Here is a 27,644-nt window from a genome sequence, read left to right as displayed (position 1 = left end):
AATGACACAAGCTAGGAAGTGAACGTAGAGATGGTCAGATTGAGCCCTGGGATTCTTCAACATCTAGAGTTTTAGAAAAAGAACAAGTCCCAGCAGAGCACATGAGAGAAGCCAGAGAAATAGGAAGTTCAGGAGAAAATGTGGTTTCCTGGAGGGCACATGAAGTGTATCTCAAGAAGGCATAAGTAATCAGTGCTGCCAAAAGGTCCAATGAACACTGAATGTCAACCACCAGATGTGGCAACATGTAAGGTAATATGACCTTGAAGAAGGTAGTTTTGGTTAATTACAGTGACATATTCAAAACATATGGTGGTGGCTCATGCCTGTAATCTCAATGCTTTGGGAGGCCAAGGTGGGAGGATCATTTAAGCCCTGAAGTTTGAGGCTGCAGTGAGCCACGACTGTGCCACTGCACTTCAGCCTGGGTGACAGCAAGGCTGACCCCAAAACAAAAGGGAACCATCCAATGGACTCCTTAACACCAATGCTTGTCAGCTGACTGGCACAGCTGTTTGAGTTTGCTTTTTTTTTTTTGAGATGGAGTTTCACTCTCATTGCCCAGGCTGGAGTGCAATGGCGCGATCTTGGCTCACTGCAACCTCCGCCTCCCGGGTTCGAGCGGTTCTCCTGTTTCAGCCTCCTGAGTAGCTGGGATTACAGGCATGTGCCACCACGCCCAGCTAATTTTGTATTTTTAGTAGAGACAGGGTTTCACCTGTTGGTCAGGCTAGTCTCCGACTCTTGACCTCCGGTGATCTGCCTGCCTCGGCCTCCCAAAGTGCTGGGATTACAGGTGTGAGCCACTGCGCCTAGCCCACTCCTGTTTCATTTAATAAAATGAAGTCACTTTCATAGACTCCCTGCAGTTACAGGGGGTTGGTTGTCCAGTTAGTACAGTGTTTTGTAGCGATAATCAATGTGAAATCATATAACTGTTAATTATTATCTCCTACCTGATAATGCCAACCCTGGAAAATTACCCGATATTAGGGTATTAGTTTGTCATTAAATGCACCTATAAAACACAGAAAGTGCTTGCAAAACAGGTAGGCTTCTCAAAAGAAGTGTCAACAGTCAGAAAGGTTAGAAAACGGTGGTGACTTAAACAGGCTTTTTTTTGTTTGTCTGAGACGGAGTCTGGCTCTATTGCCCAGGCTGGAGTACAGTGGCACGATCTTGGCTCACTGCAAGCTCCACCTCCTGGGTTCACGCCATTCTCCTGCCTTAGCCTCCCAAGGAGCTGGGACTCCAGGTGCCCGCCACCATGCCCGGCTAATTTTTTGTATTTTTAGTAGAGATGGGGTATCACCGTGTTAGCCAGGATGGTCTCGATCTCCTGATGTCATGATCCACCTGCCTCGACCTCCCAAAGTGCTGGGATTACAGGCATGAGCCACCGCGCCCGGCCTAAACAGGCTTTTTAACTGAAGGACTTGGCACTTTTTATATTCTGAAATCCCTTTTGAATTTCTGTGAAAAACCCATTTCCCAAACTCATTTTGCCTCGTGGGACTACCGTCGCAGGTGATACTCTGAGAGCAGTGTGTTAGGAGCATGCAGTAGTCCTCGCTGTGCTCCACATGCTGGCTGACCCACCAACCACAGTGACATTTCACCAGGGTAGTGAACTGCCCCCTTTGCCCCAGAACAATCTGTCACTCTATCCTCCTATGATTTTCATTTAGAGATACGAAACAGCTCTCTGCTGTCATTTTGCCACCTATAAACCCCACTTTTGGGCTGGGTGCAGTGGCTCATGCCCGTAATCCCAGCACTTTGCGAGGCCAAAGCGGGCGGACCACCTGAGGTCAGGAGTTCCAGACCAGCCTGACCAACATGGAGAAAACCCCGTCTCTACTAAAAATACAAAATTAGCTGGGTGTGGTGGCGCATGCCTGTAATCCCAGCTACTCAGGAGGCTGAGGCAGGAGAATCGCTTGAACCCAGGAGGCAGAGGTTGCAGTGAGCTGAGATCGTGCCATTGCACTCCAGCCTGGGCAATAAGAGCAAAACTCTGTCTCAAAACAAAACAACCCACTTTCCCTTATGTATATTATTTTGACCCAATTCTGAAAAAGCCTAATTTCATTTGCTAAGTGAAGTCTAAATTGCTTTTTACAAGGGCTAGATAAAAGCCTCAAATTTTTTTTGAGATAGGATCTTGCTCTGTCACCCATGATCACACCAGTGCAGTGGTGTGATCTCAGCTCACTGCAACCTCTGCCTCCCGGATTCAAGCGATTCTTCTGCTTCAGCCTCCTGAGTAGCTGGGACTACAGGCACCCCCCACCACGTCCAGCTAATTTTGGGACGATTTTTAGTAGAAACAGGGTTTCACCATGTTGGCCAGGCTGGTCTCAAACTCCTGACCTCAGGTGATCCACCTGCCTTGGCTTCCCAAGAAGTGCTAGCATTACAGGTGTGAGCCACTGCACCCAGCTGATTAAATTTTTAAAAACCCTTTTTGAATGTAAATAAATTTTTCAAGTAAAACAAAAAGAGATTTCACATGGTGAATATTTTTTCTAGCCACTCAGTTCTCTCTTAATTCCTTTTATGTCAACAATCATTTTACAATCTCCCCTGTTCACCACCTATCTGAATCTAGACTTTAAATATTTTAATGTAGATACATATCAAATTGTTGAAGGCCAGATTTTAATGATAACCATTGGGAAAACAACTCTTTCCTGACCCAGTTAGCATGGATGAAAATGTAATAGAGACTGTAAAGAGACCACCTCAATGAATGTGAGAGAAGGGAAATAATTCAGAAAATCATTTTGTTAAAAATATTTATTTAAAAAAATACAATTGCTGTCCATATCTAGTTGCACATATATCTATTAACATATCTGTATACTTTTAGACTTGTAGTAAATTTGCTACAGTGCTTTTGTAAAGCCAGCTTGCATTATACAAAGCAAATTCCTCTGTCAGTTCTTACATAAAATAGATTTTTAAAAATGTATATCTTTCCTAAAAGATGCATATCACCATTATAGAATTTAACAAAATTTTTGCATAAAACCTGGGAAGTGATAGAAAAAATGATCACCTGATCGGTCAGAGCAACCCCTTACTATGCCTGGAGATGCACTGACTATCAACTACACATTTTTTTTTTCAAGCAGCATATTATTATAAAGCCCTCAAAGTGCTTTTGCATCCTTTTGCTCACCTCTCTACACTCTCTATAAAGTTTCTCTGCCGCATACAGATAGAATTCAAGACTCTACCTACAATCATCCTAATCAATCTTAGAGCAATATCCCTTTGTTTCCCAGCAGGTAAGTCAGGCTGCTTAGCTAGGTGATGTGGCAGCTTCCCTCCAGCTGTTTCATCAACTAACATGAATTTTAATAAATGTTAGCAGTGACCATTTTAATTGCTTTTTTAGGAAAAAGAAAAAATAAAGGTGCTTTTAATACTTTGAAGGTGCTTTTTAGGTCTCCCTAATGTAAATTATGCTGAAATCAACTAAGACGAGCTATTATTAACACTTTAACAGTTATCCATTCCTCTGGGTAGGTGTGCACTTACATTATATGTAAGTATCTCTACAAAGTGTTAGATACTGGATATGAGATACAGATTTCAATAAAACAAGGGAAAAAATAAGCAATGAAGTAACTGTCTTCTCAGTTGAGCTGACAGGTTTGAAGAAAGCACTCTTGACATGTTCTTACTACCACATATCCCAAACTAAGACATACACATAAAATAACACATCTCTCCTGTGTTAACACTGACGGAGATGCACTGCAATAGTGCCATGGCAGACATATGCTTTTCTTCTGAATTACAGATTGGCTTAATGAAAATTAAGAGTTTATTATTAAGCATCTTTTAATTTTTAAGTGATGTTCATACTTGATGGTTCAGAAACTGCCACTGCCACTGTGGTTAAGTCACTTGGTGTATGGAATTTAAAATAATCTAACCTAGAGTTATTTCCCATTAATCAAACTCATCCCTAATTGTCTCTTAGGAAGGTCTTCTTTAAAGAAGATCGAGTAGGGCTCATGAAAAATTATTGGTTTATTCTTCAAAATGCAAAGTTATATACCCTTATTTTTTAGCCAATTTGATTATTTGGTAAAGCAAGGGCATAATTTTAAGAAACTAATTTTAATCAAAAATTTTTACTTGCCTCAAACTAAAGCTAACCAGTAGCAAAATGACTGGACTGAATTTCATATTTAATCTTCCCTGCCCACAAAGATAAATGAAACTGCTCAAAGGCAAAAGTAAAGAAATATAATTGTGATTAGAAAAGATCCAGGGCCAAAACAAATAAATAGGCCTCAAGGAATAAAAAATTAGTTGTATTCATTTCTTTTCTATCTTTACATATACGCATCTGTTAATTTCACTAATACTGAACAGGGAAGTTCATAAAAATGCTACTCTACCACATAAACAATAAATGTAAGCAATGAATGTACATACAAAGGCCACTGGTTAATACTGCCCCAAGAAACAAAACAATGAAATGTCAGGATTGTGTCCCCTACACAATAGACAATAAGCAACAATGACCAAACAGAAAAGAAACTTAAAATTGGATACTTTACAAATTTAAGTGTCATCTATCAATTGCAAATTATTTTTAAAAATCATAAATTTCTACAAAGCACAATATTAAAAGCTTACAAATTATTTTAAAATATCCTAGCCAAAAGGGCATACCTTACAGAGCCTAGAAGAATGGCTCATTAGGTAACCCATTTATCCCTTCTACAAACACCCTATAAATTCCAGAAAACATAAACAAGAAATAAACCTTACTTTCCTGACCCTCAATATCCTTAAGTTGAAATTAAACAAACAAAATAATCATTAAGTGCTTCCAGTTATTAAAAATGAAACAGTGCTAATATTGGTGTCCAAGAAAGTGCCAAGTGATTAACACCAATATATGGCATTCCCACCCCTGAACTTTAGGCATTCTTGAATGATTCCATTCGCTAGAACTCTGGGCCAGCCACAGGCAACCCCCACCTCCTCCCCGACCCCATCCAGAAGATCCCAGACCTATGTGAGCACGACTCACAATCCTTGGAAGGGAAAACAACCAGAAGGAGCCTTTATGAGATGGGAAACAAGGCAAAGTTGAGAAGATCATTCAGCCCAAGACACTCCACTCTGAGGTTTTGGCTAATACTCATGACATACAGTTTAAAAGAATAAATTAGGCCACAATGCCAGCATTCCTCCACTACTGTATTCAATCTATGGTCGAATCTCTGTACTTTAGAAATACTGCTTCCAGTATAAACTTCCTCTTTGAGAAACTTACAAACTAATAAAGATTTTACACAAAAGCAAACATAAATGTAGAAATTTTAAGAAAGGACATCCTTATTTGCTCAATAATACATGAACCTAAGAGAACAGTTTACTATGCCTTTGTTTAGAGTATGTCACATGTAAGCAGTGTATTTCTAAAACGTTGGTGAGCAATTCGTCTTTAAGGCCTACTGAAATGTGCAAAGCATTAATCTTTTAAAAAGTGGCAACTGCAAAGTGCAGCAAATTTTTTTAAGTTTTAGTATAAAATAGACTAGGAGCCATCAATGTATGTTCCCTGTGAAAACAGATTTACACACACACACACACACACACACACACTAGTCAATACATCAGTATATACGCATACACATACATTTACTAGGACAATAAATCAGAATGACTTGGAAAGAAATGGTCTAGTCTCCCAATTAAATATTTCAAAGTAAAGTTTTCAACCTCATAAAACTTCCTGATGTGGACTATACTCAAATGATTAGCACTCAAGAGATTAACTATGTTTGATTGTATCCCTCATGAATTTTCTTGTTAAAAGTTTCCTTTAAAATTATGTCAACAACAGCATGAATTTCCTGTTTTCTGTAGAAAGCTTAGAGCCAGTATTTCCCCTCTCATACAAACCACTCTGGATTTTCATATTTCACAATGAGTAAGTGTGGATGGCAGCACCTTAGAAATTGCTATTTTCTGGCAGGCTATCAATCTATCACAATTTTTTTCAGAGAAGTGACTTGAAGAAACTGACAACTTCAAATGAAACAATTATACTACCATTAACGATTCATCTTTCAGATTTGCTCGGCTTACAGGTCAAAACACGACTCCTATAGTAACAGGTTCCACCAAGTACAAGAAATAAAATCAAACCACCTTCTTTTCTTAATACATGACCAGCCACAAGAATTCTAGATTCTAAGATTAAAACTTCAACTTCAGTAAGCAGAGTTCTGATGACATAAGAGGAATAACAGGGCACTTTGTTTCAGGCAATGCCAGCAACATTAAAACAGTAATAAAACATTTGTTGATCCCAAACCAAGAATATAATTCTATTTTCCATAGAACCCAGTCTCTGGTCAGAGTACCTGCTGAAGAAAGACAATTATGGCTGACCTCCACACTTCACTTACACTACTATGGACTGAACAATTAACTTCTCAATACTATTTTAGAAATAATATATTCTACCATAGTTTCAGATGACACACTACATCATGAGTAGTCTTTTTAACTTTCCTATTGGTTTGGTAATTCATTTAGAGCCCCAGATTTCTGCACCTAAGAATGGCACCTAAGCACGATTCTAGACTCCTGGCACGGGTAAATAAAACATATACAGTCAATGAGGTTAAAAACAGAACAGACCTACAAGGAAAAGTATTCGTTTAGTTGCTGAAATATCAGAATTTAAAAATCAAAAACTTATTAATGCAGCAAGAAAATGTAACTTGTTATATATTTTAACATAAAGCAACTTGAAATAATTCTAAATTTGTTGGTAAAATGTAAGTCCCAAAGAAGTCTGTGAGCAGACTAGTAAAATAAAAATAGAGTCATACCTAACATGAAGATAAGAGACAATAGGCTGACGAAAGTAATAGGAATAAAGCTGTGGAAAACGTGGTAATGGATTATTATTTGGGAATTTATCAAAAAGAATGTGAAATTTCAAAAGTTGACAATAAGCTCTCCTGAAAAACTCCAAATCTCTAGGATTTCTCCATATATCATAAGAGGAGCATCATATATGTTTGGAGATTAGAATGAGAATATCCTGAGTCAGCAGTCTTTAGGAAAAGCGTGTGCTTCTGGAGGGTGCACAAGACAACCAACTGGGGTGTGGGAAGAAAATACTATAACTGCTACTCAAGATTTACTTTTTATGCCATCCTTCATTTCACTTTTTGTATATTTTTTTATAACACACATATTACTTTGGTATAGCGGTATATAATTTAACATATACCCATATGAATTTTTAATAGGGAAAGTTTTTATGTTCAATAACTCTTACTGATCAATTTGTGTGTTCAAAAAGGCTGGACACTCCTTTTCTGAACCACTGCTTCAGAGGTATTGAGAAGTGGTACTGAGTGGCTCTAAATGTGCTTACATTCACCAAAAACATAAAGGGACACCTTTAAGAACTTGAGAATCACAGTAGAAAGTCAGATCAGGATGAAACAATGTTGTCAGACTGGACGTCACACAATGCAGGGGTGAATGGAACTGAAGTGATACTATCAAAAGCCTGGAGTTACAGCTCCAGAATTCCAAACCTGATTTACTTAAGTCAGTCTTGACTTTTAAAATCTGTAATATAGTATGTAAATCTTCAAGGAATTTTCCAATTAAAAAAAATCCAGTACCATAATAGAGGCTCATAGGTTTACTGTCCCTATCAAAATTTCAACTGTCAAAATGTGGGAAAAAATTAAACTCATATTTTAACTCTAAGAAGCTTACAGTTGACCTTTTAAGGGCCTCTAATTCTTTTTTTTCCTTACTGTAGTCCTCAAAATCCAGATTCTTTGTGCATAAATTAAAAAAAAAAAACCAATGGAAATTTCCACCTTTGTTCGAACACATAAAGTATGCCATGAGCAATATAACATCACAAAAACGTACTGTGACAAACCATTAATAAAGAAGGATTACTAAGCCAGGTGTGGTGGTGCATGCCTGTAGCCCAGCTATGCTGGAGGCTGAGGCAGGAGGATCACTTGAGCCCAGGAGTTTGAGTCCACCCTGGGTAACACACCAAGACTCCATCTCTAAAAAATTAAAGGATTACTGAAAGATCTCATTTCTAAAAAAAGAAAAATAAAAAGATCACTGAAGTCAGACATGAGATTTTAATTTTGTATTTTGTAAAGTCAGTATATAAAAAAGAAAAAATTATTTTAGAAATTATGTGAAAATCCACTCTTGGGTGGAATAAATGCAATGGTTTGCCAGCACTGGCTCTGAGCCAACTGTGCACATCCCTTCTCAACTCTAAGGTGGTAGCTCGAAATCAGCCACAGGAGGAGTAATTAATTTATATCAAAGAAATCAGCAAATGCTACAAATTCAGTGCTCCCCCCCACCCCCACCCCAGAGATCCTGGTTGTTAAACATTTTCTAGCACACAACTGAGTGGATAGCTGCCAGAGCAGAAGGAAAGCTAAGGTTATCAGAGATGTCTCAAAACCCCATTCGATCTGCTCCCCTTCCGTAACTTAGGCTACTGCTGCCCAACAGCATTCATCCTGGCAAAGTGACTAGGGATGGATATGAGCTACAGCTACCAATTACAAGTCTCTCCAGTGAAAACTGATCTGAAGTGGTACATCACCTTTCACACTAAGAATTCTGCGGATATTCAACAGAATATGAAGCTGAGACTTTTCCAGGAAGGAGGTAGTCTATAAACAGAACTGTCTGCCTCATACACCTGCAGTAAGGTTGTAAACTTTGACTTAAAAAAGGATACGCACACACACACACTTCTCCAAATTAGTTGATCTCAAAGAGATAGCAGATCACCAATCTGTGACAGCCTCACACCTCTGAGAGGCTATAGGTTTATGCAAAAAGGACTCACTAAAATGGTTTACTAGAAGTTGCTTCAACTGAGTTTCAATGGTGCCCTTGGTTCCAAGGTACCTCTGTGCTGAGACAGTTAATTATTAAAAATACCGTCTGTGAAAACAAATCAATGGCTTTTCTCCTTTAATTCAAAAAGATAAAATACCTTTGTGCTTTCAAAATTTAACACATCTAGTTAAATCAACCATCTATATCTATGTATTGAATGTACAAAATGTTAACCTAATTAAAATTATTCCAAAGTGCTGCTGAGAGGTCCAATTTCAAACAGGCATGCAAACTAAATAATTTAATATGGAAAAAAAGTCCAATATGTCTGTTCCCCATCACTATTAAACAATACCTTTCAACACTACTATTGCACATCTCAGGAACAGAACCTTCAACTGATAACCACAAATGAACCAGTAACAAGTCTCCGACACTACAGATATAAAGGCAGCTCACTGAATATGTTCCCTCTACTACTACTAAGTTAGCTAGCATAGATGTCTTCTTATACAAGAGCTTCTCTACACTGTATATAAGCACATTTAAAGTAAATACCATGCATCTCAAGATGCTAGTTTGTAACAGTCTCAGTCTGAGCCTTCAAGTCCTTACTTCTTCATTTAGTTCATGTGATTCTACAAGATTAGAAGACGAGTTTAACCGGTGGGAGAGACTGGTGGGGGAGGGTAGTAGTGGTGGTGAATGGTGACAACATATAATTTAATCCTGGACTTTAGTGCCAAATTTTTCGAAAGACTCCACTGTGATACTGATATCAATTCAGTTTGGGGAACCAACAAATCTGTACCTGGCATTGATTACCATATGGTAATATTTTAAAAATTTGGTAGTGTAGAGAAGAAGGCCTACATTTTTTACTACTAATATGAACAATCCAATCCCTATGTATAAGCACTCCCAAATGAACTCTGCTCTTCCCCATTTAAAAAAAAAAAAAAAGTTGAAAGAAATAAGCACATCTGAGCCAGGCGCGGTGGCTCATGCCTGTAATCCCTGCACTTTGGGAGGCTGAGGTGGGCGGATCACAAGGTCAAGAGATCAAGACCATCTGGCCAACATGGTGAAACCCTGTCTCTACTAAAAATACAAAAATTAGCCAGGCGTGGAGGCGCATGCCTATAGTCCCAGCTACTCAGGAGGCTGAGGCAGGAGAATTGCTTGAACCCGGGAGGCGGAGCTTACAGTGAGCCGAGATCGTGCCACTGCACTCCACCCCGGGTGACAGAGCAAGACTCCGTCTCAAAAAAATAAAAAAGAAAGAAAGAAATAAGCACATCTTTACTTCGCTCCTGACTGGGGAGGCTTCACTTTGAATTCTACCTTCCTAATTGCATCTCTAAAACTATCATAACCTCTAACAACCTTAAACATAAAGGAAAGGTGATAAATATATAGTAGAAAATGAGGTAAAATGAACAGGAAAAAGACAGGGTCCTTCACTTGGTTATCTTCTAATTGAGAAAACCCCTACAAGTTGTTTCAAGTTATTTGATCGAATCTTTTACTCAGAGATGTTTTCAAATATTCAAAATCCAAGTTCATCCTCCTAAAAGTGATCATTTCCCATGCTGTATTCCATGGGCATACAATCATACCACCCAGAGAGCAAATAGCATTTCTGTGCTAGATGTGAGGTCCCATATTCTTACTAGGTGTTCCAAAAACTGTCTTAAACCCCAGGTCTAAAAACCTTTCTACAGTGAAATAGACTAGCTCCATGCTCTGTTGACAGGTTCAGACAGGATCATACATATGGCTAAGAGACCCACCCTGAATAAAGGTAAACAAGACGCCTTTTCATGGAGTTGCTTACACATGTTATAGTTCACACAAAACCATCTCCCCAGTATGACTGCTCCAATCTTAGTTTGTATGAATAGGAATGATTCTTCTCCTTCCACTGCTCCTAAGCCATTCCACAGCTCACTTTAAGCCATTCAACAGAGCACACTTAGTCCTAAAGATGCCAATTCATTTCCCAAATATTTCTTTAAATAATAGATTCTAAGCATAATTTTTCCTGGCCAAAGGGTCCCAATAGCCAGTAGGAGTAACTTTGTTCTTAATTGCTCTTGCAAAGCACAGCCGCTAAACCCCACCAAGAATTTCTTCAGCACAAAGCTCAAAATATTTTGAAAGGAGAAAAGGAAGGAAGGAAAGAAAGAAAAAGAAAAGGAAAAGACAGAGGGAGGTGGAGTTTAGACTCCAATTAAGGCATTTTTATACATATAGTCCAACTTGAGTCCTATTCAAAGAGAATCCTAAAAAGATGTTTTCAATGGGGAATGGCAAAAATCAAAATAGTCTATTATCAGCATTGTAGAACCATCAATTGCTCACTTCAAATGCAATCACATTGAATGTCTCTTTCTTTGTTCCTCGGTTCTATCAATCCACAAGTGCATAGGTTATGTCTTCTGTAGGTCTGGGGAAAATGGGCCAGGGGTGGAAGGTCCATCCAGCCCAGACAGAGTGAATGGCCCATGACTGTTCAGTACAGAAGGAAACTGAGAAAGAAAACAAAACACGTTATCATCCTATTACTCAACCCCAACTTTTACTTTCTGTCCTACTCTATTACTTGAGGCAAAACACAACAGCCTTCTGCAATGGCTCACAGGACAAAGGCAGTGGCTGTTTATCACGAAAGAATATGATGTCATAACAAAAACTAGAAACAAAAATCTTTTGTCCTAACATATTAAATATTAACATTCTCCAACTTACCTCAATGGAGTAGAAACAAAGAACAATCTGTACCTTCCTTCATATCCTAAGGTACACAGGTTTACAATTAACCTCAAATGAAGGTTTTAGAAAGTTCAAGTAAACGACAATATGCACTACAGAGTATAATTCAATTATGGAGCAAATCATAAACCCTCAAAAAGAGATCCAGAAAGGTATAAATAGTTAGAGGGCACTCATCCTAGAAAAGCATCCCCCATCAAGTATTCTGAGGCCAGCTCTACAGGGAGATTCCAGGCAGAAGCTATAGGAGCACTATGACTTTGCTTAAGGTCTCCGCTGACTCTATAACTCAATTATCTGCTCATGAGTGGCAATGAAAAAAATATGAAAAATTCTCAGCTTTTTTTTCTATTCAATAATTTGCAAAAAAACAAAGTAGAAAGATTTTTAATTTTCTTCTTTTTCCCTACCATTTCATTTCTAAAAGAATGAGAAGTTAAATTACAAAATATAAGAAAATCAGAGATAGTCAACTGTGAATAAGTAAATAAATTGACTCCAAGAAAGTCTTTAAGTTATAACATCGAGGTGTTTTGGGCAAAATAATGGCTAAACCTATTAGGAATGGCAAGAACTTTCCTAACATCTTGGTGAAGAGATAATATTCATTTTTTGAAAAATGTACAAATAAAATGTTGATAAATTATCAATTCTGAGTGAGGGAGAAATGGGACTGTTTGATATATCATTTTCAAGACCTTTCTCTATTACAAAAAAAAAAATGCTTGGGCCGGGCGCAGTGGCTCATGCCTGTAATCCCAGCACTTCGGGAGGCTGAGGCTGGAGGATCACCTGAGGTCAGGAGTTCGAGACCAGCCTGATCAACATGAAGAAACCTCGTCTCTACTAAAAATACAAAATTAGCCTAGCGTGGTGGCACATGCCTATAATTCTGGCTACTCAGGAGGCTGAGGCAGGAGAATCGCTTGAATCCAGGAGGCAGAGGTTGCGGTGAGCTGAGATCGCGCCATTGCATTCCAGCCTGGGCAACAAGAGCAAAACTCCGCCTCAAAAAAATTTTTTTTAAATCCTTAATTAAAAGAGGGAACCTATGTGCAGAGATCCCCCGTGTGTGTGTGTGTGTGTGTGTGTGTGTGTGTGTGTGTGTGTGAGAGAGAGCGCGAGAGAGAGAGAGAGAGAATGTGTGTGTGGGTGGATTTCGTGTTTTTGAGACAAAGTCTCACTGTGTCACCCAGGCCGGAGTGCAGTGGTGCCATTATAGCTCACTGCAGCCTTGATCAGTTGGGCTCAAGCGGTCCTCCCACCTCAGCCTCCCAAGTAGTTCTAGGGGCCACAGGCACGTGCTACCATGCCTAACTTAATTTTATTTCTAGTACAGACAAGGTCTCCTTAGGTTGTCCAGGCTGGTCTCAAACTCCTGAGCTCAAGCAATCTTCCTGCCTCGGCCTACCAAAGTGCTGGGATGACAGGCATGAGCCACACAGTGCCTGGCCCATTTTTTTTTTTTTTTAAATAGAGAATTTCTATTGACAAAAACTTGGGGTAGGCTCTAAATCTCCTACAGTATTGAACAATTCTTGGTCTAACTCAAATGTATGTAATAGTAAATAATGAAAATGAAACTTTGCTGTATTTATCCAAGCTGTTTGCCAGCTAGAAAATTAACATTTGAAAATTCAAAAATAAATCTAAAGAGTATTTATTGGGCAGGGCACAATGGCTCATGCCTGTAATCCCAACACTTTGGGAGGCCAAGGTGGGCAGATCACCTGAGGTCAGGAGTTGGAGACCAGTCTGGACAACATGGTCAAACCCTGTCTCTGCTAAAAACACAAAAATTAGCCAGGCGTGGTGGTGCACACCTGTAATCTTAGCTACTCCGGAGGCTGAGGCAGGAGAATCACTTGAACCTGGGAGGTGCAGGTTGCAGTGAGCTGAGATTATGCCACTGCACTCCAGCCTGCGCGACATGGTGAGGACTCCATCTCAAAAAAATAAAAAAAGAATATTCATTAAATAGAAGTTTTATAAGATTAAACTGAATAGTGGGACCCTGCCTTTTTGCCTCTTTCTTCATTTAACATGCTCAACTACAGAAGACAGATTTTTATAAAATTACCTGGAAAAGTGTGTTAGCACCTTGCAGTCTGGCTGGACTTAGGGGAGCAACAGGACTGAGAGTACTCCAAAAGTGGATACTGGAGAGCAAGGGGCTTGGAGTCAGTATGATGGGTGTCTGCAATACACAAAGCAAAAATATTCACTGAATGACTTACCAGGATGTTTTATCCTTGCAGTAGCATACAAATAACCCAAACCTAAATATTGCCCTATCCTCCACTCCAAATATCTCCAAGTCTGAAATTTTATCATGACAAAACTCAAAAATTATTTTTATAAGCTAAGAAAGATAAAGGTGATAATAACTACTTAAAATTTTTTAAATTTTTATTTCAATAGTTTTGGGGGGTACAAGTGGTTTTTGGTTACATGGATGAGTTCTTTGGTGGTAAATTCTGAGATTCTGGGGCTTAACCTCTTTTTAAGCCAACATTTATAGTCTTTTCCAAATAGAAAAACCAACCTGAATTCAGGTACAGAGGAATAATGGGTAACCAAGACACCAACATGTTTGTTTTTTTTTTAATAATGAGGTCTGGGAAAAATCTATTAAAATGTTCTATGAGATGAGCAAGTTAATAAACAGCTAAAGTAACTGTACCAACTTGTTACTCAACATCACACCAGTCATTTTTCTTACGGTTCTCAGGACCTACTGTTTTCTAACTTGAAATTATCACTATTTGTTTTTTTTTTTTTTTTTTTTTTTTTTTGAGACAGAGTCTCGCTCTGTCGCCCAGGCTGGAGTGCAGTGGCGCAATCTCGGCTCACTGCAAGCTCCGCCTCCCGGGTTCACGCCATTCTCCTGCCTCAGCCTCTCCGAGTAGCTGGGACTACAGGCGCCCGCCACCACGCCCGGCTAATTTTTTGTATTTTTAGTAGAGACGGGGTTTCACCGTGGTCTCGATCTCCTGACCTCGTGATCCGCCCGCCTCGGCCTCCCAAAGTGCTGGGATTACAAGCGTGAGCCACTGCGCCCGGCCACTATTTGTTTTATAAAACACCGACGAGTTTTATAAGACTGACAGAGATCGAGAGAGCGTGTGTACTTTCTTTAGGAGGAAATAGAAAAATCAAAATATTTATTTACTTGTAGAACAATAAATTTTTTAAGAAAATACTCCAAACTTTCTATTTTAGCAATCCTAATTAAGATGAGAAATGGGGTAACTTTCACATGACAGTCACACATAACCTTTCTAAGACAAACCGAAGTAACAGAAAGCAAACTTGAGTGTATAAATTCTGGATTTGCTTAAAAGGGCAAATAAATGAAAGCAATGGTGACACCATAAAGAGCGAGCGAGCTACCTGTGAAAAAAATGCTGGTGTAAGAGAAGCTGTAGGGAGAGATGGGCTCAGTATTCCCAGTGGACTTGGATCACTGCTTGTGATCACAAGGGTGGGTGCCAGTTCTAACCCTTTGGGTTTCTTGGATCTTGATGAATTATTTGCTTTGTCCTTTTCTGGCAAGACTGAATCCTGGTCTTTAGGCTCCAGTGACAAGTTCTCTGGAAGTTCCATTGGCTGAGAAGCCACTGAATCAATGTCTGTGTCGACGTCTGGGTGAGAACTCAGTGGTGGTGAAGGTGTTCTGGGAGGTTCCTGCAAAGGGGGTATGGACGAAACGGGTGGTGTGGTGGCAAAAGCAGTCATTATGTTAGATGCAGAGGTTGGGGCTTCCAGGGAAGGCAGTTTTGGGGAAACCAATGTCTCCAAAGCTTGGATAGTTTCTTCTGAAGATGGAGAAATACTGGGGCCGGTTGAAATGGTGGCAGCAACAGGTTCGACCGGTGGCTTTTTGGAAGGTGTCGTGACAAATCTGATGACAGATGGTGTGGGCTCCTGAGGAGATTTTTTCTCTGCCATTTTCTCGGCTGGATTCTGAGTCTTTATCAATTTGAAAAGCTTTACATTGGAGGAGTTCAAAGAGTTGAGAGTAAAGGAAGAATATAAGCCAGAGTGTATGTAGTCATTGCGGCTGGAGGTCTTGGCACCAGGCTGAGGTGGTTTCTCTTTCCCTCCATTCTCCACATCTTTGGAACTGCTGCTGACTTCACTGAAGTTTAAACTTTCACAGTCACCCTCAATCCTGCCCACTGTCATTGGATCCATGTTCAAAATCTCTGGATAAGAGACAAACTTGTACACAAACTTCTGACCATTCACTTTTTTGATGATATTCTGTAGGTTAAAAAAAAAAAAAAGCATTCTTATCCTTTCTTATAAACTTATATCCCATAGTTCATGAAAAAGCTGGCATCGGCCAGGCACAGTGGTTCATGCCTGTAATCCCAGCACTTTGGGAGGCCGAGGCGGGTAGATCACGAGGTCAGGAGATTGAGACCGGCCTGGCCAACATGGTGAAACCCCGTCTCCACTAAAACAGAAAAAATTTGCAGGGCGTGGGGGTGCGCGCCTGTAGTCCCAGCTACTCGGGAGGCTGAGGCAGGTGAATCTCTTGAACCTGGGAGGCGGAGGTTGCAGTGAGCCAAGATCACGCCACTGCACTCCAGCCTGGTGACAGAGCAAGACTCTGTCTAAAAAAAAAAAAGAAAGAAAGAAAGAAAGAAAAAGCTGGCGTAATGAGGTTCTCCATTTTAGAAGTAGACATCACTTACTTAAAACTTTCAAAATCACCTAAATTCATCTAGCCATACCAAACACAGTCCCTACTATCATGGAGAAGTTAAGGCAAGAACACTTAAATGTCTTATTAACAACTGAACTAATAAGTTACATAAAAACTGAAGGATTTTAATTGCTTACCACTCTCAACCAAGTATCTGTACAGGTTAGAATTCCCTGAACTGCAATCTCAAACAATTCCAAAGGTATAAGCCATACACATCCTGAGTAAGCAAAAAGGAATGTATTTACTTATTTTTTTGAGATGGAGTCTCACTCTGTCACCCAGGCTGGAGTGTAGTGGTGTGAGGAGTTCAAGACCAGCCTCCCATAGAGATGGTGAAACCCCATCTCTACTAAAAATACAAAAATTAGCCAGGTGTGGTGGTGCATGTCTGTAATCCCAGCTACTCGGGAGGCTGAGGCAGGAGAATCACTTGAGCCTGGGAGGCAGAAGTTGCAGTGAGCTGAGATCACGCCACTGTGCTCCAGCCTGGGCAACAGTGCAAGACTCCGTCTCAAAAAAAAAAAGGGTGAAAGAAATTAAGATCTCAGCAATTTTAACTAAAAAACCAACTCTGTGTATAAACAGCTACTATTTAAGGTATAAGGTTTTAATTAGTGTTCCTTGGGTTAAACTAAACTAAAACTAAAAATTAAGACATAAAACAAGTATATATATGTAGATATATGTGTGTATATGTACATATATGACTTTTCCCCCCACAAGACAGGGTTCTCGTGGAGTGCAGCGGTGTGTGATCATGGCTCACTGCAGCCTCGACCACTTGAGCTTAACTGATCCTCCTGCCTCAGCCTCCTGGGCACTGGGACTATGGGTGTACATCACCACGCCAGACTGTTTTTTGTAGAGACAGGGTCTCCCTGTGTTGCCCAGTCTGGTCTCAAATTTCTGGGCTCAAGTGATCCTCCTGCTGCAGCCTCCCGAAGTGCTGGCATTACAAGCATAAGCCACTACTCCAGGCTTCACAATTTTTAAAGTAAATTATGATCCACATGAGAATACTTATCCTCAAGAATCTCAAATTGCCTTTGTCATATTCCAATTCTGTACATACTTTTTCTTTTAAAGACAACTGTAATTAGGAATAAAATATGTGTAACGGGAGTAAGTTAATAAATAAAATCTGGGGCAGCTGGTTGTGGTGGCTCACGCCTGTAATCCCAGCACTTTGGGAGGCCAGGGCAGGTGGATCACCTCAAGTCAGGAGTTCAAGACCAGCTTGGCCAACATGGTGAAACTCCACCTCTATTAAAAAATAAATAAATAATAAAAAATTAGCCGGGCGTGGTGGTGGCCACCTGTAATCCCAGCTACTTGGGAGGCTGAGACAGGAGAATAGCTTGAACCCTGGAGGCAGAGGTTGCAGTAAGCCAAGATCACACCACTGCACCCTAGCCTTGGCGACAGAGTAAGACTCTGTCTCAAATAAAAAAAAAAAAAAAAAAGAAGAAGAAGAAGAAGATTTGATAGAGATACAGCTGGAACATTTATACCTTGTATCCTAATTCCAAACTGCTGAAGCTACAAAATACATTGGATTAAAATAAACTAGGACATTGGTATCTATAACCTCAACAGAAAAGAAGGAATCTTTTTTTTTTTTTTCCTTTGAGACAGAGTCTCACTGTCACCCAGGCTGGAGTGCAATGGCACGATCTTGGCTCACTACAACCTCCGCCTCCCAGGTTCAAACGATTCTCCTGCCTCAGCCTCCCGAGTAGCTGGGATTACAGGCACCCGCCACCACACCCAGCTAACTTTTGTGTGTTTTTGGTAGAGACAGGGTTTCATCATGTCGGTCAGGCTGGTCTTGAACTCCTGACCTCAGGTGATCCACCCTCCTTGGCCTCCTAAAGTGCTGGGATTACAGGCGTGAGCCACTGCGCCCAGCCAAGAAGGAATCATTCTTGTCTTGAGGTTCTCTGTATAGTATAAGATCAGGATGTGTACTACCTTTACATAATAGTATCTGAGGGCTCGGCTGAGTTTGTCATAATTCATGTTAGGCTTGTTCTTGCGAATCCCCCAGAGACGAGCCACCTCTTCTGCCTGCAAAAGCTTAAACTGCCCATCATTAGAGGTCCAACAGATCATGTGCTTGTTCTGAGGCTTCTGCAGGAGCTGAAGAAGGAACTGCCACAGGGTGATAGCACTGTCCATAGCAATGAGCTGAAAGAATATAGATAAGATATGGGACAATATTAACAGCCCACACCTATTTAACACCGTATGTCAAGCACTGTTTTAAGTGCTCTAAATGTATTAATTCAACCCCACATTTCTATAAGGTAGATACTACTGCAACCTCATTTTACATAAGAAAAAACTGATTCATAAGAGGGTTAAGGAACTCGTACAACATCACACAAGTAAACGGTGAAGCTAAGATCTAAGCCCAGGCAATCTGGACCCAGAATCCAAACTCTTAAGGATGCCACACTGCTTAAAAAATGCCTTAAGCAACAAGCAACTTGCAAGGAGGATAAAGCTGGTTCCCTAAATTACAGGAAAAAAACAATGATTGTCAATCACTAGTGATTGTCAATCACTGTTGTTAAATTTGAATCCTAAAATCTCTTTGCTGTATTCTCTCAGGAGACCACCATTGCAGCATCTGTCTAAATCAACCCGGTTTGGTTATCTGCCTGTGAGTGTATGTGTTTGTGTCTATCTCAGGGTGGCCCAGGGACTGAGGTGTAGGGAATAATCTACTTTTGCTCCAACTGGTTTCCATCACCATAAATGTCATTTACATACAAATTGGCAGCATTTTGAATTCAGCAAAGTGTTCTCTTAATTTTTCTGTCACTGTTCTGTCCACAGGGATTCCATCTGCAAAGATTCTCCTTTGATTAGCAACCTTTATGTGATTATCAAGACATCGATTGAAGAAAAATATTTTAATATCTTAAGTTTCAGGATCTCACTGTTTAGGCCAGAGTTTCTCAATTTTGGCATTATTGGTTTTGGGGGCCAGATAATTCTTTGTTGTGGGAAGCTGTCCTGTACACTGCAGTTTGTCTAATAGCATACCTGGCCTCTACCCACTAGATGCCAGTAGCACCGCCTGCCCCATTGAGACCATCAAAAATATCTCCAGACATTGCCAAATATTCCCCCAGGGGTCAAAGTCATCCCGGTAGATAACCATTGGTTTAGGCAAAGGAGCAGCAAGGAATGCTCTCTCATAAAGGTATTTTCCTCATAGAATTTCAAAACACCTTTCTATTAGGAAGAATTCTTTAGGGCAGAAACTCTGGCCAAATCCATATAAGTGTGCCCTAAGAATCTTATGATTGAATACTTCACACACACACACACACAAAAACAAAAACAAAAAACCTTCCTTTCTCTAGTAATGAGATCTCAATGGGTTAGAATAGAGTTTGAAAACAAATTAAATCAATACCATTGAAACACTACAAGAACAGATCAAAACTGGACTACATCAAAATTTAAAACTGTTGTGCTGCAAATAATGCCATCAAGTGAGAAGACAATCCCCCAAATGGGAGAATATTTTCAAACCATGTATCACAAAAGGAGCCTGTATCCAAGATATATAAAAAACGCCTACAACTTAAAAAAAAAAAAAAAAAAGCAAAGAATTTGAAAACACATCCTGGCAAAGAAGATATACAAATAGCAAATAAACACACGAAAAAATGCTCTACATCGGCTGAATCTGCCTACGTGTCACCACTATCACTGCCACCCCTGTCCCGGCTCCCCCAGGTTCCCTCAGCCCAGCCTAGTTCAGCCCGGTTCCCAGGAGGATGAAGTTCGTGTACAAAGAAGAGCATCCGTTCAAGAAACGCGCAGCTCCAAGAGCGAGAGGACTGGAAAGAAACACCCAGACCGGGTGCCGGTGATAGTAGAAAATGCTCCCAAAGCTCGGATAGGAGACCTGGACCAAAAGAAATACCTGGTGCCTTCTGATCTCACAGTTGGTCAGTTCTGCTTCTTTTTTTTTTTTTTTGATTTTTGAGATGCAGTCCCACTCTGTCATGCAGGCTGGAGTGCAGTGGTGCAATCTCGGCTCACTGCAACCTCTGCCTCCTGGGTTCAAGCGATTCTCCTGTCTCAGCCTCCCGAGTAGCTGGGATTACAGGCGCATGCCACCACACTCAGCTAATTATTGTATTTTTAGTAGAGGCGGGGTTTCAACATGTTGGTCAAGCTGGTCTTGAACTCCTGACCTCATGATCCGCCTGCCTCAGCCTCCCAAAGAGCTGGGATTACAGGCATAAGCCACCGCGCCCGGCCCAGTTCTACTTCTTGATCCAGAAGCAAATTCATCTCCGAGCTGAGGATGCCTTGTTTTTCTTTGTCAACAATGTCATTCTGCCCACCAGTGCCACAATGGGTCAGCTCTACCAGGAACACCATGAAGACTTCTTTCTCTACGTTGCCTACAGTGACGAAAGTGTCTACAGTCTGTGATGCTGCTGCCCCTGAGCTGGAAGGGGGTCTCATTCTACAGAGAGGTGGCCTCCCTTTCTTGACCTCCTCCTCCAAGCTCAAACACCACCTCCCTTACGCAGGACCGGCACTTCTTAATGTTTGAGGCTTTCTCTCCAGCCTCTCTTAGGAGGGGTAATGATGCAGTTGGCATCTCGTACCTCTCCTTTCTCCTTCTCTGCCCGCCTTTCCCATTCTGCTTTAGACTTCTTGATTGTCAGTCTCTGTCACATCCAGTGATTGTTTTAGTTTCTGTTCCCTTTCTGACTGCCCAAGGGGCTCAGAACTCCAGCAACCCCTTCCTTTTACTACCTTCTTTTTGGGGGGTAGTTGGAAGGGACCGAAATTGCAGGGGGAAGGAGGAGGCACATCAATAAAGAAGAAACCACCAAAAAAAAAAAATGCTCTACATAATTAGTTATTAGGGAACTAAAAATCAAAACCACCTAAGAAACCACTTCGTGCCTATTTGGAAGGCTATAATCAAGAAGACAGACAGTAACAAATATTGGCAAGGATGTAGAGAAATTGAAGGCCTTGAACATTTCTGGTGGGAATGTAAAATGGTGTAGCCACTTTGGACAAGTTTAACACATGACTTAACAATTCTGCTCCTAGGTATATACCCAAAAGAAATGAAAACATACGTCCATACAAAAACTTACACGGGACTGTTCATAGCAGAATTATTCATAACATCTAAAAAGTAGAAACAAACTAAATGTCTATCAACTGATGAATGGATAAATAATATGTGGCACATTCATAATGGGGTATCATCCAGCCACAGAAAGGAATGAGGTACAAACACACACACAAGGACAAACCTTGAAAACATTATGCAAGTGACTAATAGAAGCCAGTCCACAAAAGACCACATATTGTATGTTTCCACTTATATGAAATGTCCAGAATAGGAAAATCCATAGACACAGAAAATATATTAGTAATTATTTAGGACTGGGGGTTAAAATGGGGGGAAGAGAAGTGGGGAATGATAGAAAATGGGTACAGGGTTTCTTTTGGGGGTGATGAAAATATTATAAACAGGCCGGGCGCAGTGGCTCATGCCTGTAATCCCAGCACTTTGGGAGGCCGAGGCGGGCAGATCACAAGGTCAGGAGATGGAGACCATCCTGGCTAACACAGTGAAACCCAGTCTCCACTAAAAATACAAAAAATTAGCTGGATGTGGTGGTGGGCGCCTGTAGTCCCAGCTACTCAGGAGGCTGAAGGAGGAGAATGGCGTGAACCTGGGAGGCAGAGCTTGCAGTGAGCTGAGACTGCGCCACTGCACTCCAGCCTGGGTGACAAAGCGAGACTCCACTTCAAAAAAAAAAAAAAAAAAAGAAAATATTATAAACTTAGATTGTGTTGATGCTTGCACAAAACCCACAGCATATTACACTTAAGGAGGTGAATTTTATGGTATGTGAATTATATCTCAATAAAGATTTTTAAAACAAACAACACAACAAACATTACAAAGGTTAGGTCTGGGAAGACTAATTCTAACAACATTTAACTCACAGAAGATAGGCTCCTTAAGGGTCAACTATGCCTACTTCCAAAAAGGGCAGAGATAAGAAACTGCAGTGGAAAACAGTTGGGTTTCTATAACTTTTCTGAAACACTCAAAATGTCCTCCAGTAATCCTCATGATTATCACTTTGAAGCTGGTTGTACAGAGACGGTCATCTAAAAGTAATGATGGGAAAATAATAAAGGATAGAAAGGGAGAGATACTGCCCACAGTCAGAATTCATGGAAAAGCTGAGGTCATGAGTCCCAAGTCTCTTTCATCACAGTCATGTACTCTGTCCATTAGGGAAACCACTTTCCCAATGAATAAAAGCACTCATATCACTAATTGTAAAAAAGCATTACATATTAGATACCGATAATAATCCACAAATATGAAGTGCTATCTTAATGCCAAATAACCATGCCTGCTAGAAATCAGCTTCCCACAGCCTCACTTAAGCGGGGCTAAAATAGTGGTTTTATACTATAGCCATTAAGTATGGTGGACGCAGGCAGGGGTTCCCTGTTATGTCTCTTGAGTTTACCTGATAGGCCTTTCTTCTGATGATGCCTAACGATGGCAAGTTACTGTTCTACTACACAGTTTTCCCACTTAAACAATTATTTCTAATCTAATCCTGTTAAAACTACTCTCTAGTAAATGTTATCTTAAGCCAAAAACTCAATTTCCACATTTCCAGACATCACCTTCATATAAGACTGCTTATAGGGGTGGAGTATGAATCCATTTGTGAGATGATGAAGGAAAGAGAATGGGAGTCTCCAGCCTACACAAATGTGGTGCCTATTATTCCATTTGTTTTTGAAAAAATTCCAACACCCAGATCCTAGAGTCTTAATACCTATCATGTATGTAACATTTGAGCCCTACACAAGTTTAAAGCCTCAGCTATACATCTAAAAAGACAAAAACAACAAATTAACGTCTCCATAATGAGCACCCAAGGAGATTCCCCAAAATAACAGGTGTTCCCCAGATGGTACAGGTTTAACTTGCACCTTCCCTGTTGGTTATCAGTGGAGCATGTATTTAGTCAAACACTGGTGAGCTGTTGGCTGCTTTAAGGTAGAACCGAGCTGTTGTGGAAAATGCTGATGCTTATTTAGCATCTACAGTGTGTCTACGATAGAAGGTTGTGGACAGTAAAAAAAAAAAAAAAATGGCTTTGGCCAGGTGCAGTGGCTATAATCCCAACACTTTGGGAGGCCGAGGCAAGTAGATCACGAGGTCAGGAGATGGAGACCATCCTGGCTAACAAGGTGAAACCCTGTGTCTATTAAAAATACAAAAAATTAGCCAGGCGTGGTGGTGGGTGCCTGTAGTTCCAGCTACTCGGCAGGCTGAGGCAGAATGGTGTGAACCCGGGAGGCAGAGCTTGCAGTGAGCCGAGATCGTGCCACTGCACTCCAGCCTGGACAACAGAGTGAGACTATGTCTCAAAAAAAAAGAAAAAAGAAAAGAAAAAATGGCTTTGAGGTTTTAGACTGGAGCATTAGAAATGAATTTTGAGAAAAAGATATAAAGTGGACATTTTCAATGGGTACTTTAAAGGAATATTTTATTAATTCAATTATGATATCGTTATTCTTTTGATTGAAAAGCAGCCAACGTCTTCGTATATAGTTAAGTCAAAACTCTTCACTTTAGTTTCAAAAAGTGTGGTACTAACAATGATCTTCAATGATTTCATCAGATATAAAAGAGAGCTGGCCAGGCATAGTGGCATACGCCTATCATCTCAGCACTTTGGGAGGCCAAGGAGGGCAGATCACTTGAGGTCAGGGGTTCTAGACCAGCCTGGCCAACATGGTAAAACCCTGTTTCTACTAAAAATACAAAAATTACCTGGGCGTGGTGGTAGGTACCTGTAATCCCAGCTACTAGGGAGGCTGAGGCAGAAGAATCATTTGAACCCGGGAGGTGGAGGTCACAGTGAGCTGAAATCACACCACTGCACTCCAGCCTGGGTGACACAGCAAGACCCTGTCTCAAAAAATAAAGAAAAAAATCCCCTAAGACAGTTATTAAAAATTATGTGGTTGCTTCATGCCTGTAATCCCAGCACTTTGGGAGGCCAAGGCAGGAGCTTGAGCTCAGGAGTTCGCGACCGTCCTAGGCAACATGTTGAAACCCTGTCTTTACCAAAAATACAAAAAATTAGCCGGGTATGGTGGTGCGGGACTACATGGGAGGCTGAGGTGGGAGAATGGCTGGGAGATGGAGGTTGCAGTGAGCAGAGACCACATCACTGCACTCCAGCCTGAGCAACAGAGTGAGACCTTGTCTCAAACAAAAACAAAAACACAACAAAACAAAACCAAACAAAACCTTTTATTCTTGTTACCTATCAAAAAAAAAAAAAAAAAAAGAGGTTAACTACTTGATTTTCCTTTTCACAAGAATCCCGAGTTTTCCACAATTGCAATTTTTAAAGTTTAAAGTTGTAACAAAGGAAGAAAACACTTAACTGGTCCAAATGAAGGTATTTGATTTTTGAGGGGGTAAAGGCTGAAAACATAATTGATTCTAACACTTCAAAGATAGACCAATCCCTGTGTTAAATTGAAAAGGAGCATGTTGAAGTAATGTATTAAGGAAAGGAAGTCTCTATTAAATAAAACCTTTTCCACCCTAAACATGTTTATAATACACACAGTTCAGTTGCTGTGGTGACCCATAGCCCAACTATTTTTCAGAGACAGTAGCTAAGACCCAAAAAAACACGAAGTCTCCAAATTTTCTTCAGCCTGCTACTTAAAAAAAAAAACCAAGTTATGAATGTATCAAGCCTAGTTTCGAATCAAAATACTCACCGTTGTCAAAAAGTAACCAAAAGTAACCAGACGTTAACTACACAGGCTCCTAAAAAATATTCTCTTCGTATAGGATCCTGCACAGTTCTTACAATAAAACTTGAAGACACTATTTCACTAGGAATGAACAGATTCCACTTATGCAGTTTTAATGTTTAAGTAAAATCAAAGAGTGTTCCTGAAGGGAAAATATTGAATCATACCACATTTTAATGAAAACACCGCTGCCAAGCCTAAATATTGAAGCACCAAGTTTTCCAAGCCAGGGGGTGTAGAGGGTGGGAAAAGAGGACAGAGGATCTGATCTATCAACCAAAGAGATGGGCAAACCATTCTGATGAGGCATAAAACTCCAGAATCTTTATTTAAATTCCCCAAATTTCAAATAGCAATAGCTGGAAAAAAAATGAAGTGTGTACTTTTGACTACTTCAGTCAACAACATCCCTGTTTCCTTCCAAGGCCAGTTACTATCCCGCCCCGAAAGATGTTTCCAATTGATCTTCCCAGGAATGAAGTTACCAGCCTCGATGCAGCTGTGCACAAGGCGGAAAGTAAAGAGGGGCGGGGGGCCGCTGGAGCGAAATAGAAAAAGAAATGAAACTCGACACCGGATGACTAGCGAGCTAGGGGAGAGGAAGAAACACGGACCGCCGCGTGTGCCCTACAGGAGATCAAAGTCCAGGGGAAGAGGGGCAACCTCACCAGGCCTTGGTAAGCACTGAATTACTGTACTTTCATTTTCCAACTTCCTGTCACTACAGAAAGTCAGAATTGCTCCCCTCCTCCCCATCCACGCCAAAAAAATCGCCACCACCTTTCGCCCACGGGACTTCGAGGGACCCAATAAGAGGCGACAAGAGCTGAGCGGTGCGCTGCGGCATCCACCTGCGCGCCGCGGTGCCCGGCGGGCCGGGGGCGGACCCAAGGGGAGCGCGCGCCCGGCCCCCGCCCCCACTTCCTGTTGTGCCGCGCGCCCCTCGGCCCCAGCCCCCGCTCCCGGCCGGTGGGGCTGTGGCCGCGAGATCCCGAGGGGGCGCGCGGGGCTGGCCGCTCACCGACGCCGCGCGCGGGGCTCCCCCTCGGTCTCCGTCTCAACACGATGCGCCTCTCCACCCTCAGCCTCCTCCTCACGCTGGAAACTCGAGGACCGCGCGGCAGCCGCTGCGACCCCCGCGGCGGAGCCGTAGAAGGCGGCGGCGGCCGAGCCGAGCCCGCCGGGTGCCCGCAGCCGCCCGCATCTCCCGCCGCCGCAGCTCCTCGCGCCCCGCCCTCCCCGCCCCCGCACGCGGCAGCGGCGGCGCGGGTCTTGGGGCCGCTACACGCCGGGCGCGCGCGTTCGGGGCGTTCCTTGCAGCGGCGGGGCCTGCTAGGCGCTCCGCGGCCGCCGCCACTCTCAAACCCCCCGGCTGCTGCTGGGTCCCTCCCAGACGCCGTAGTCGCTACACGTCACTTCCGGGGGAGGGGCCGCGACCCTAAGGGGCGTTGTGAGCCGCGTTTGCCCGCAAACCGGGGTTTGGTGTGGCCGGGGGATGTAGCTAGGGCGCCTCCTGGAGTCGTCTCGCCGCTCTCCGCCGTGTTCGGTGCAGTTGCTTACAGTTCCCTGAGGCGCCCGTCCGGAACCCGCCAGGACCCAAGCTCCCGCCTGGGCCAGGACCTCGGACTCCTCAGGGGCGCGCCACGTTCTCCTCGGTTGGCGGGAAGAGGTGGCGCTAGAGGAGCAACCAGCTGGGGACCACTTCTGTTGGTGCTAAGCTCTGGCGAGAGGCTCCTCCCTCCTGTGTCCCTCGTCCTCCTTACCACTCGCTGTTAGAAGTTGGGGCAGCCACAGCATTCTCATCGAAGTGCCAGATCCCAGGACACTACAAACGCTTGATAAATACTAAATTAGCACTGTGGCTTTCTAGCCTGGGGACTGGCAAATGGAAGCGCTGGAGTCGTGGGAAAAGCTTGCTCTGGCGATGGAGGCAGCGACCAGAAATCCATTCGTGGCTCTACCCCTCACTAACTCACCAATTTTAAGCAACCTTAACCTCTCTAAAACACAGTCATCATCTATAAGATGGAGAGAACCCAGTATCTTAGAGTTGTTGTAATGATTAAAGAAGATAAGGTGCATGAAACACCTAGCAAGAGTTTCTAGCTTAGAGGTTCTCATTAAGTAAAATTCTTAAGGAATCAGGTCACACTTGATACAAGAAGCTATTTGAGCAGTTTAGCACCAGAAGGAATGTAAAGCCATAAATTAGGACAGCTGAACAAAACCTCCAAGAAATAGATTACGTGTTTGTTTAACAAGAAACCAAAGACGGGTCAGTGTCCGAGTTACTGGTTATTCGTGGCCATTTAGTAGCTGTGTGACCTGTAGTGAGTTGCTTAACCTTTCTGGACCTCAGTTTCCTCATGTAAAATGACGATAA

The 27,644-nt window shown here is 41.8% G+C and overlaps 1 protein-coding gene across 2 annotated transcripts; it reads right to left on the bottom strand.

The window, feature by feature from the left end:
• Nucleotides 1-10,137: 10,137 nt before the first annotated feature.
• Nucleotides 10,138-26,298, bottom strand: ELK4 (ETS transcription factor ELK4). 2 transcript variants are annotated; one of them, XM_030813118.1, is made up of 5 exons: nt 26,283-26,298; nt 18,359-18,574; nt 15,064-15,936; nt 13,751-13,867; nt 10,138-11,426 (listed from the first exon to the last, which is right to left on the bottom strand). In XM_030813118.1, exons 2-5 carry the CDS (start codon nt 18,563-18,565, stop codon nt 11,328-11,330), a joined length of 1,296 nt encoding a protein of 431 aa, XP_030668978.1. In that variant the 5' UTR covers nt 18,566-18,574; nt 26,283-26,298; the 3' UTR covers nt 10,138-11,327. The 2 variants fall into 2 exon arrangements, with proteins under 2 accessions (XP_030668978.1, XP_030668977.1); XM_030813117.1 differs by lacking the exon at nt 26,283-26,298 and adding an exon at nt 26,042-26,094.
• Between the last annotated feature and the right edge of the window lie 1,346 nt (nt 26,299-27,644).

Source organism: Nomascus leucogenys, chromosome 5 (assembly GCF_006542625.1).
Source record: "Nomascus leucogenys isolate Asia chromosome 5, Asia_NLE_v1, whole genome shotgun sequence".
Taxonomy (NCBI): Eukaryota; Metazoa; Chordata; class Mammalia; order Primates; family Hylobatidae; genus Nomascus; species Nomascus leucogenys.
The sequence above is the reverse complement of the archived record's forward strand: the minus strand, read 5'-3'. Positions and strand labels throughout refer to the sequence as shown.

Excerpts from the sequence above, each read along its gene's own strand:
- ELK4 (XM_030813118.1), bottom strand. The coding sequence starts at position 18,565 with ATGGACAGTGCTATCACCCTGTGGCAGTTCCTTCTTCAGCTCCTGCAG. Across the intron at positions 15,937-18,358 it reads TCAGATACTATTATGTAAAG|AATATCATCAAAAAAGTGAA; the intron begins GTAGTACACATC and ends TTTAACCTACAG. Across the intron at positions 11,427-13,750 it reads GTGCTAACACACTTTTCCAG|TTTCCTTCTGTACTGAACAG; the intron begins GTAATTTTATAA and ends TTTCTTTCTCAG.